The sequence below is a fragment of the Tauraco erythrolophus genome, chromosome 6 (genome assembly GCF_009769465.1).
Source record: "Tauraco erythrolophus isolate bTauEry1 chromosome 6, bTauEry1.pri, whole genome shotgun sequence".
NCBI lineage: Eukaryota > Metazoa > Chordata > Aves > Musophagiformes > Musophagidae > Tauraco > Tauraco erythrolophus.
In genome coordinates this window covers 26,820,143-26,831,595 of record NC_141470.1, presented here as the reverse complement: position 1 = coordinate 26,831,595, position 11,453 = coordinate 26,820,143, and the positions used below count along the sequence as shown (strand labels likewise).

Sequence of the window (11,453 nt, the reverse complement as noted above, 5' to 3'; positions counted from 1 at the left end):
TGCGGGGGGCCCGAAGTTTCCTCCTCTTCCATGATTTCCACCACCAAACCCCAGGCCCGCAGCTACGCTGACCGCAGCTCTGGGCGTTGCAGCCTGGGAGCACGGCAGGGGCTGCCCGGGCCCCCGCTCTCCGCTCTCAGCCCTCTCCCGCCGGCGGCCCGGGGCTGGCGCTCCCCTCCCGCCCATCGCGCGTCCCTCTACGAGGCGGGCGCAAGGCGAAGGGGGGCCCAATGGGCGTGCGGGAATGGCGGGAAGGCGGGGCCTGAGGGCGCGGGGAGCCAATGGGAAGCGGGCCAGCCGGCCGGTTTTCAAGAGGCGGTTGGGGGGGAGCGCGGAGGGGCGACTCGGGCGGCGCTGGCTGGCAGCGTCCGGCCGGCGCGAGGCCGAGCCGAGCCGGGCCGAGCCATGGCGGACCCCGAGCCCGGGCCGGCGCTGCGGTGCTTCACCTGGGAGGAGATCGGGCAGCGCACGGGGCGGGGGTGTCCGGAGCGCTGGCTGGTGATCGAGAGGAAGGTGTACGACATCAGCCACTTCCACCGGAGGCACCCGGGAGGCTCCCGGGTCATCAGCCACTATGCTGGGCAGGACGCCACGGTGAGAGGCGGGGGACCCCGGCTCTTGTAAGGGCATCCCGGGGAGGGCTGGAAGAGGGATAGAGAAGTGCGTCCTCCCGCCTCGTGGTGCAGGCAGCTTGAGGAGGGCTGGAGAGGGGTGACACGCGTGGGGTGAGGTCACTCGGGGCAGGAACACGGCGGCGGAGCGGGGGCCGTCGGAGCCGCGCAGGGCTGTGTCACACACCTGCACCGTGGTAGCTCCTGTGTGCAAAGGTGTCGGCTGAGTTTTACAGGTTTTACAAGGTAACGTTTCTGAAGGAATAACTAAAATGGGTGCAAATACGGTGTCTGCAAACAGCAAATCTGCAAAAAAAACCCGTTAGTTTTTGCACACATGCAGTAAGTAAGATTACTGCTGGCTTTGGACGTGCCACAGGCCAGATCTGAGCAGAAGCACTCAAGGTATTGATAGTGACGCTGGCACGTGCGCAGATAGGCTTATTTTTTGTGTGTCTCTGAACACGTTCAGCCTTGGCTGACTTTAAAACCCCAGCACCGTGTTTTCAAGAGATGGCACTCGCGCGAAATACTACGAAAGTCGTATTTCAGTCTTTTAAAAGAAACGTCAACCCTGTCTGAATGCCAATGACTGTTGCAAAGAGGAGTAACTGTTCCCATTGGCAGCAGAGCGTGGGGTAAGTTTGTCCTTGTGTTTCCTTCCATCGTCTGCTTAGGCCTTTCATGAAAGAAAATGCATTTCCCCAAATTTAAATATTTAGACCCAAGGGCAGGTATGGATGTTGAAGCTGCCTCTAAGTGTTTTTGATGGACTGTGTTTCAGTCCAGTTTTATCCTTGACCAGAAAGGATGGAACTTGAGATCTAGTAATTTCCTTCCTTTCATCATACGCATATAACATAAAGCGGAAGATAATAGGTGAATTTGCACGTACGTCATGAGGTCAGGATGCGCACATGTGTTTTTGAAGCCCCGTTGTGGGATCAGAAATGGGTCGATCACAGTGGCCGGCACGCAGGGCTGAACACAGTTTAGACAGTCAGATTGCAGCCGGCTGCATTCTTTAGGCGTTATCAGCTGTGTCGCTGCTGGGTGCAGTTGAACTGCTGACCGCTCAGGAACCTGAGCCAAATAAACTCCCATTTTTCTAATAGTTTTGTCCTGGAAATGAAAAGAATCAGGTTCCTCAAAACCAGAAAGGAAAAAAAAAAAAAGGAAAGTAAAGAAAGAACACTTTTAGTTTCCTGAATGTCACTGGAGTGTTCTGATTTCTAGAAGGTGCAATCAGCAGTCCCTTAATGTCCTGTTTGGATTGCACTGCCAGGTTTGACAGCCTCGACGGAAAGGATTGGTCTAAATGTGTGGTACCATCCTCCTCTGATCTGCCCACATACTCCGCCTTGTTTTGTTTTTTCCTCTTCTAATGAGAAAATGCAAATGTAGGTTCCCCTCTTCCCTTTTCCTCCTTTAGTCACATAAGCCTGAGTGGAGAAGATGCTACATCAGAAGTACAACAGGGCTGACCCAGGGTTCGTTTTTTAACCCCTTTCTTGACTAGAGATCTTATAAAAGGACAATTTATTTTAAAAGCATGCAACAATGAGCTAGTAATTACAATGCTGAACAGGACGTGGTGCAGGGAGCTTACAAAGTGATGCACAGTGGGCAGATGCTATCTCAGAAAAGAAAAAGCATCCTTAGACTGAAGGAGGTTGTAGAGTATACAGAGAGAAATAGAAAAAAGGAGGTAAATGGGAGATCTTCAGTAGGAAGTCAGTGTCAAACTGCCATGTGTGCTCAGGGGCTCTGTAATCTAAATATAGTGATAGAATCTATAGTGATAATGCTCACTAGTGATTTTTTCACCTGGCTGCCTAGTTGCCATGGAGATTGACATTACATTTCAATGATAAAAATAACTGATTTCCCTAACAGGGATCTTTTGAGTGGTAAGGAGGCAAAAAAAGGCCTTTTCATGGAGGAGAACTAGATGGGGAACAGGAGACAGGGAGCAAGAAAACAAAACTATTCTAGGTAGATGTGGCAGGGTAGGCATTGGAGATTGCCAGGAAAGCGTATTTGGAATAACGTGGGGCTTTTGAGAGGTTGATGTGGGTCACCAGGAGCTGCCATCACCTGTCTATGTCCTGCTTGTCCCATTATTTTTCCCAGTTCAGCTGGCTGATTCAGGTGCTGTGCTAACATCTCGCCCTTCTCCCTAGTCAGACTTTCATTTCAAGATAAGGGGCCTGAAGAAAAACAAGGTGGAAGCTAAAGACAAAGTAGAGACAGTTGTTGAGTTGGTGTCTCTTAAGGTTCAACAGGATATGAAATTTTCAGTTTCAGAAGGAAGAGGAGAGTGAGCCGGTAGTCCTTGGTGACCTATAATTAACAGCATCCAGATAGATAGACAATGGTACAGAGAATTCAGCTTCAAATGATCATTTTGGTGGGAAGAAAGCAACAAGATTTGTGGCAGTAAGCAGCTCCATTAGTTGGATTGCTTTCTGCTGAGTCCAGGATATAGTGAAATATATTTCTTTTGCGGCCACCCGAACGGTCGTTTTCCTTCATCCTGTTCCTATATCTGTATTTCAGGATCCGTTCATAGCATTTCATCTTGACAAGACACTAGTAAGAAAGTACATGAGACCACTCTTGATTGGGGAACTGGCACCAGATCAACCCAGCTTTGAGCCCAGCAAGAATGTAAGTATCTTCAAAATTTGGTATTTGGGTTGAAAGTACGCTATTTAACTTCTCTTACTGGCAGCCAGAATTCCCTGTAATAAAATATCAGGATCTCCTGAAATCACTGTGTTGGTCTGAAGCTTCCCCTTGACTTCATGTCATTATTCGTAGTCTTAGTGAAAGTTTGTCTCCATGTGACCCTCAGCTTTTCCCCATTGCCACAGTAGCTCCTTGAGAGGGGGAATTGAGCTCCTGTTTGGGTTCCTGAGGCATTTTCAGACCAGTAGGTACTGTCGGATCTCCCCACAGAAAAAACTGGTAGAAGATTTCCGTGAACTCCGTGCAACCGTTGAGAAGATGGGACTTCTCAACCCCAACTGCATCTTTTTCATCCTGTATCTCTGTCACATCTTGGTGTTGGATGTTGCAGCCTGGCTCACCATCTGGTATTTTGGAGCATCCACGGTGTCTTTCCTCTTCTCTGCAGTGCTTCTAGGCACTGTCCAGGTAAGCAGCTAGGCTAAAAAAAAAAGCCCCAGAAACACCAAAAGCCAACCCTTTGAGACTTAGGTGCTCCTTGCCATAAGCACGGGAGAAATTCGTGCACTTCTTAAAACTGTCCTTCTCCCTGGGTTCCACCGCAGGGCCAAAATTACAGTGCTGTGACATGCTTCTTTGGTAGAGCAGGCTTTGCCCTGCTTTTTCCTTCCCGTAATCTGTCAAAGCCCTCCTTATTCCCAGCCTTCTTCATACAGTGAAAGCCATGCTACGCTTCTGAGGTCCCTTGTGCCAGAACTCCGAGGCCCTGTGCCGGGGCCAAGCCACTGTGTTCCCATGGGAACTTGCAGCAAGTTAGAGGAGAGGGCAGAGCAGCTCTCAAAGCCCCAGCTATTTCTCCTGTGGCCAGATGATCCCCTTGGAATTACAACTACTCGGAGGAGGCAGCAGCAAGCTGCTCCTTAAAGGAGACTTTGTTGCTGATTTCAGTGCAGTTTTGTAAGAGAAAAATGCTATTTCTGAGCTCTGTGACTTTTTTTATTTCCTCCTCCATGATTTTTTTTCCTTCCTCATGAAAACGACTATCTGGGACTAAAAGTCGTCAGGCAAAGTCTGGACTATGCTGGTATATAATAGAAGTGTTTGGATTAAGTCTTAGTGGTGGAAATGTTCTCAATACCTAGGGGGATGTTGTGAGGAGCGTGGGAGTGGGAGAAAAGAAAACCCTTTTCAGATGCGGAGCCTCCTGACTCTTCCCCAGCAGCACTGTTTTGTGTTGTTTTGGTTTTGTTTTTTTTTTTTAATTCCAGGCCCAGGCTGGCTGGCTCCAGCATGATTTTGGACACCTTTCAGTCTTTAGCAAGTCCAGGTGGAACCACTGGGTGCACAAGTTTGTGATCGGCCATCTGAAGGTGGGCATTCGATGGTGAGAGGTACTGCTAGAGCCTCGCCCAGGATGCTTTGCAGTCAAACCCAGTCTCAATATAAGAAGAAAACAAATGCAAGGACCAACTGGGGAGGGAGGACTAAGGACAGAAGATACAACTTCTTTACTGCACTCTCTTCTCGTCCCTTCCTGCAGGGAGCACCAGCCAGCTGGTGGAATCACCTCCACTTCCAACACCACGCTAAACCCAACTGCTTCCGAAAGGACCCTGATGTTAACATGCACCCCTTGTTTTTCGCTTTGGGAAAAACACTCTCTGTAGAGGTGAGACCTGGTGAAGACTGAGAGGTGACAGCATTAGGATTAGAATTTGGAAGGCTGCAGAGAGCTAAGAGACCAGTGACCAGTTGGTTTGATGAATGAGCTGTCTCAGTAATTTAGGAATTTAGAGAAGGCTTTTGAAAAACAGGAAGAAAAAAGATCCTCACACATCACTAGCTTCCATTTACTTAGTGTTGCAACAGTTTTTTTTTAATGTTTTTTGCCCTAATATGATCTTGCTATGGGTTGAAATTTTCCAAATTTATTCTGAAGGTTTAAAAAAACCAACCAAAACAGCTTCGGTAAAATGAGAAGAACATCTAGAAAATGGCTTGAGTTGACTTGCTATTTTACATAGCGCTACTTTGCCTCCCACTAGTCTTTAATATTCCTTAGTAATGCTTAAATACTTCTGAGATTTTTATATTCTTAAAATTTCAATAGAAGTTATTTTCAGTATGTTTTAAAATAAGAATGAAATGGAGATGAATTGCAAGGAGGTGGGAGTTCTACACACATCTTTATGAAGAGTATCATAGGTTTTTCTGGTTTTCCGAAGCTATATTGGCAGCAAACTGTTCTCGGTGCCTCGTGGTTTTTGGTTAAAGTGTTGTTGGGCAGCTGTGCCCTCTGTAGGGAAAGAGCTTCCAGTGCATGTTGCTGTTTGTGGTGCCAAGGACTACCCAGCGTCTTGCGCATCCAAGGCAGGGGTGAAGACTTATTGTAGCAGTCACAGGCTGAAATTCCAGGGGCTGATGAAGCCAACAGCATGGTGGGTGCTGGTATGGTTGGATAGGACATCTCTTTCAGAGGTATCTAAGTATACATTTCTTTGAAAGCTTAGGTAGGAGTGTATGCACAGATGTCTTTAGCTGTCTTCACAGCCTGAGTAATTTGCTTATTTTAACAGCTTGGTGTACAAAAGAAGAAATTCATGCCTTACAACCACCAGCACAAGTACTTCTTCATCAGTGAGTAACCTTACCCTTTTGCAGTTCTATGGACAGCACTCACTCAACCCCTTCCTTTTCCAGTTCATCTCTCTGGGATAAAAGGACACTGTTAATGTCTCTACAATCTATTTCTCCATTCTAGTTGGTCCTCCAGCTCTGGTGCCTCTTTACTTCCAGTGGTACATATTCTACTTTGTGGTGCAGAGGAAACAGTGGGTGGTAAGTCAGCTCCACTTTGCTGATGATGACTTCTTCTTTTGCAGATATGTTTCAGAGCAAGAAATTACTGGCAGGAACTCTGAGCTGTGTATCTCTGTGGCAAGATGTGGGAGTATACGATCTGGGAAATTGCTGGGGTGGACAGGGTACCTTCCAGACAGCCCTTCTCCTCTGTAGAAGAACCATTCACAGTTGGGTAACTAAAGGTGTTCTCTGATGCTGTGGCTCGGTCCAGGGTGTGTGAGCACCTGGAAGCATTCCTTCTTCTGCAGAGTCGATGTTCATACAGAAGTTGTCCTTCAGGTAGCATAAGAGCTTAAGGTAGAAGTGGTGGTATGTTTTAGCCCAGCTGGCAGCTAAACACCATGCAGCTGCTCATTCACACTCCCCCACCCCTACGGAATGGGGAAGAGAATTAAAGGGGAAAAGGGAAGGAGATTTTTGGGTTGAGATAAGAACATTTTAATAATAAAAATAATATAAAATTTTAAAAATAATATATGAATATATATATATAAAAATATGTATATACCATCAAGTGATGCACAGTGTAATTGCATGCCACCCAGTGTCCCATCCTAGCAAATGATCACGAAACAGGCAAGTCCTGACACTGCAATCCTGGATGAGCGGGAGGCTCAAAGAGAGAGAGAGAGAGAGAGAGAGAGAGAGCCCTTGGAAGAGCAAGAGCTCTTCTTCCTAGTCAGCCCTCATCCGTATACTGGGCATGACGTTGCATGATGTAGAATACTCCATTGGCCAATTTGGCCCTCAATCCTAAATCTAAGTTCAAATCATAAGGGGAATTGTGGACCCTTTGTCCCGGCCACACTCCCCCCCAGCCTGTTGTGTTCCTGCACACTGGCAAAAATGCGGGAAGCTGAAAGGTCCTCAATGTCTCAGCACCAACCATAAACATGAGTGCGCTATCGATATTCTTCTCAAAACAAATCCCATACTAAATCCAAAACACAAAGTTCTTCTAACTGCTAAAAAGAAAAACTAACTCTGTCTCAGCTGAAACCAGGACAAGTGGTCATTCTGGCCACTCTTTTTTGTTTTCTAAACACAATATAGTAAAGACTTAAGGGCACAGAAAAAGGGGAAAAGTAGCAGAAATCAGGAGGGGCTGGAGAGGTATTCAGTGCGCCTCCATTTTGCAAAATGATGTATTAAAAATAGAATAGCTTTCAAGTAGCCTAAAACTGAATTCTCATAGTTCAGTGTGAAGTGGAATAGGGATGTGTAGTGGACTTTCAGAGTTGTTTGGAAGGTAGTTTATTAGGGGAAAATCCAGGAGCTTGAGAAATAACATGTTTTTTAGAGAGTTTAGAAAAAAATGCAGAAAAAAGATGACTCTTCTCTCAGCTGTGGGGGTTAGAGACGAGGCATCTTGGCTGTTTTATTCTTGCCTGGGAGGTGGGACAGTCAGGAGAAAATGAACATGAGGGAAAAGAGAGATTGCAAGAAATGTGAAGAGGAACAAAAAAGGATGAGGTGGAGGTAAACCAGAGCTCTTTATTCTTTTAACTGGCTGGGTTTTTGGTTTTCACACTGCTTGCTTTCTCTTTAGATCCAGAGGAAAAATGTAATGCTTTGGACCATGTCCTCTCTAGGGTTTGCTCTGTGCTGGGCTCAAGACAAGGATAATTCCTCAGCCCAGGAGCAGCTGTGTGTCACAGTGCTTTGTGATGGGGCTGAGGAGAGAAAATCTATCGGTAGAAATTATTATGGAAGGTTTTAAAGAGAGCCACGTCAAACAGATGGTAAATTCAGAAGCCAGTAATTCTTTCTCTTAATGAAGTTTTATCTGTTCCCTGTACTACAGGACCTGGCCTGGATGCTGACCTTCTATATCCGATTCTTTCTCACCTACTCACCCTTACTGGGGGTGAAGGGTGTCCTGGGGCTTCATCTGTTAGTCAGGTATCACTCAACTTTATAATTCCTCCATTTTCTTTACCCACTTCCCATCGATACTTCGTGTCAGCTTTTCTTCAGCCTCCTGGTTATTTTCCTCATCTTCTGCCTTTTCTTCTGTCTCCTTTTGTTTTTCAGCAAGACAGAGGTTGTTTTCTGTCGGGCATGTGTCTTTAGAAAGTAGAAAGTGTCAGTGTAGAAGACAAAAGGTGTGTTTAGGTCTGAGCTACTGATCAGATGTTGGGGGCTTCTGATGTTCATTTTCTCAAGCGATGACTAGCTTGCATGTGTGTGAGCATTTTGTACCGACTTGGTACGGTCTCCGTGTGAGATCAGTGATAGCTTTGTGTGTGTTCTTATGCACAGGTTTATAGAGAGCAACTGGTTTGTCTGGGTTACACAAATGAATCACATCCCGATGCACATCGATTATGATAAGAACATGGACTGGTTCTCTACTCAGGTAAGACCTTCTTTCCAGACACCTGGGACTTTGAAAGTGAGAAGCTATAGTTCTGGGTACATAATGCCCAAGAGAGCTGATCACAGAAATGGTGGGAACTGAGAGAGGAAAACAGAATCATAGACAGTTTGGGTTAGAAGGGACTTTAAAGATCATCTAGTTCCCACCCCTCTGTCACGGGCAGGAACACCTTCCCCTAGATCAGATTGCTCAAAGCCTCATCCAACCTGGCCTTGAATGCTTCCAGGGATGAGTGATCCACAACTTCTCTGGGCAACCTGTTCTAGTATTTCACCACCCTCATTGTAAAAAATTTCCTCCTTAGATCTAATCAAAATCTCCCCTCTTTCAGTTTAAATCCATTGCCCTTTGCCCTATCACTACACTCCCTTGTAAAAAGTCCCTCTCCAGCTTTCTTGTAGGCCCCCTTTAAGTACTGGAAGGCTGCTAGAAGGTCTCCCTGGAGCCTTCTCTTCTGCAGGCTGAACAACCTCAACTCTCTCAGCCTGTCTTCATAGCATCTTGTCCTCGCTGTGTGAAGTGCATGATTAGTGCAAAGAAAGAACGCACAGAAGTGAGATGAAGGCTTCAAATGCCGAGCACAGATGCCTCAAGGAAAATAATTAAAGATGCTACAAGGCTCTTCAGATGGAGAGCTTTCCATGCATGAAGGATGCGGCTCTCTCTTGTGTACTCTGAAGCCATTACATAGCTTTTTAAGTGAGAGAAGTGAAAGTCATGATTGTTATGGCTTATCTCACTGGGGAAGTTAAGTCTGTTCTCCTAAATTATGTCCCTAGTAATCATATGTCACAGCATGGCCATCACAGCATGGCGACAGCTCTTGGAGTTGCTGTATTCAGCCAGAAGGAATGTGATGAGAAGGAACTTGTACCTGTTTACTGTTGTGTTTGACACATGTAAGAGAAGGGGCATTCCTAAAACAACACTTAAATGTTACTGTTTTTTCTCTCAGCTCCAGGCAACCTGTAATGTTCATCAGTCCTTTTTCAATGACTGGTTTAGTGGACATCTGAACTTCCAAATTGAGCACCAGTGAGTTGAAGCATGGATTGGGGATGCGAGGGAATTTCAAGGAGTGCTAGTTACACTAGGTCTGAAGAGCCTGCAAGGTCCCTGTCCCTCTGTCAGCTAATACAAGAACAAAAGATAATGTGGGTAAATTTTGTGCTCTTTATACGGGGATGGAATGGGAATGCCAAGAAACTTTTTGGAGCACCGGTGAGCACCACCACCACTTCAGACATGAGTAGCATGGCACAGGAGTGAGGATTGCCAGCCTCTTGGTTAGAACAGGTACCGACTGAAGTGACATGAGAGGGACCACTACGGACCACTGATGGCTATGGGTACAAGGGGAGGTTGAGGCACTCCCAGGCTTTGGTGCAGAAGAGGGACAGGAATTCTGTGAAGTGATGACGGATGCTGTTGAATCACCGTGTTCTTTTTCCGCAGCCTTTTTCCTACAATGCCTCGACACAACTACTGGAAGGTGGCCCCTTTGGTGAAGTCCCTGTGTGCCAAACATGGTATTGAGTACCAGTGCAAGCCGTTGCTCGCTGCCTTTGCAGACATAGTGCAGTATGTATCAACCCACTGCCTTTCCTTCGTGAAAGGTTTTCCAATATTATGGAGGAAGCAAGCGAGGGAGGTGGGAAGGGAGGGGCAGCCAGCTTGGATCGCAGGAGTTCTGTGAATATCTGTAGTACAGATGACTATGAAAGGGATTAGAAAACTGTTCAGCCATGGTGCTGCTTTCAGTAGCAGCAGACAGAAGGTGTCAGTAGAAACAACCTAATGGAGAGCTCCTTTTCTTTGACTCTGAAGAGTCAGAGCTCGGTAGGACGCCAGGTCTGGCACCTCTGTCTCCGAGTGTGCTCCACGGAAAGAGGTGTTTGCGTAAAGATGAGTTTGAACTGTCATTCATTCTTTCTTTTTTCTTCCTTTCTCCCCCTCCTTGCACCCCAGATATTTCTTACTCTGTTGAAAAGTCATGCAGCTCTCTTCTGCCATGCTTACTCCTTTTGTTTTCATTCTACTGAAGTTGCTTGCTTTGGCCTTCCAGTCTTTGTCTGATATAGGCCCAGTGGTCTGGTTTTTCAGCTTTCCAAGGAGCTGTAGTCTGCATTGCCTTGCCTCTGAAGATCTCTGAGCAACCTGATCTGGTTGAAGATGTCCCTGCTTATTGCAAGGGGCTTGGACTAGATGACCTTTAATGGTCCCTTCCAGCCCAAACCTTTCTATGATCTCCTTTGCTTAATCTATAGACGGGAATTTTTCCCACAAGGCTCTGTTCCCTGAGCACTGTGTTTCATTACCTTGTTTCTAAGGAAATGTGGTTCTCTCTTGGCAGCTCTTTGAAAGATTCAGGGGAGCTCTGGCTTGATGCCTATCTGCATAAATAAGCAGCAATGGATCCCTACAGAGGAATTCCCCACCCTTGTTGCCTCCTGGTGGTGGTCACCACGAAGATACTGCACAGAGGAGAGAGAGCTGTCTAAGCCAGAGGTGGGGAGGTGATGGAGCTTAATTCCATTGATGTGATTAATATGATTTTTAAAAAAGATGCGTTCTTAATTCTTGTGCTTCTTTCATTCCTATTCTCTGGTGCTAAGTTATGGGGAAAAGCTGAATGGAAGAGGTTATGTTCCACCAAGCTGGAGGCAGCTTTGGGACCGGGAACAGATTCCTTTCTGTCTGCTGATACTTCATTTGCTGAAAATATAGGAGGGGAGGTCTCTTATCTAACATAGGCTTTTGTGCGGTGGCTCTCATTGTGGATGTAGTAAGAAAGTTGAGACTATGAAATCAAAGAACACGGGAGCTATTGAGACATGGAAGCAATAAGGAATTGCATAGGCACAGTATTTTCAAATACCTATATGTAATTAACAACAGCAATAGAAGTA

General features: G+C 46.2%; 1 protein-coding gene across 1 annotated transcript; it reads left to right on the top strand.

Moving 5' to 3' along the window:
- The first annotated feature begins 405 nt into the window (after positions 1–405).
- On the top strand, positions 406–10,949 carry LOC104382107 (acyl-CoA (8-3)-desaturase). The gene is made up of 12 exons (XM_086614007.1): positions 406–594; positions 3,171–3,281; positions 3,573–3,770; positions 4,571–4,672; positions 4,843–4,971; positions 5,879–5,939; positions 6,064–6,140; positions 7,969–8,066; positions 8,427–8,523; positions 9,500–9,579; positions 10,000–10,125; positions 10,898–10,949. Exons 1-12 carry the CDS (start codon positions 406–408, stop codon positions 10,947–10,949), a joined length of 1,320 nt encoding a protein of 439 aa, XP_086470133.1.
- The last annotated feature ends 504 nt before the right edge of the window (positions 10,950–11,453 follow it).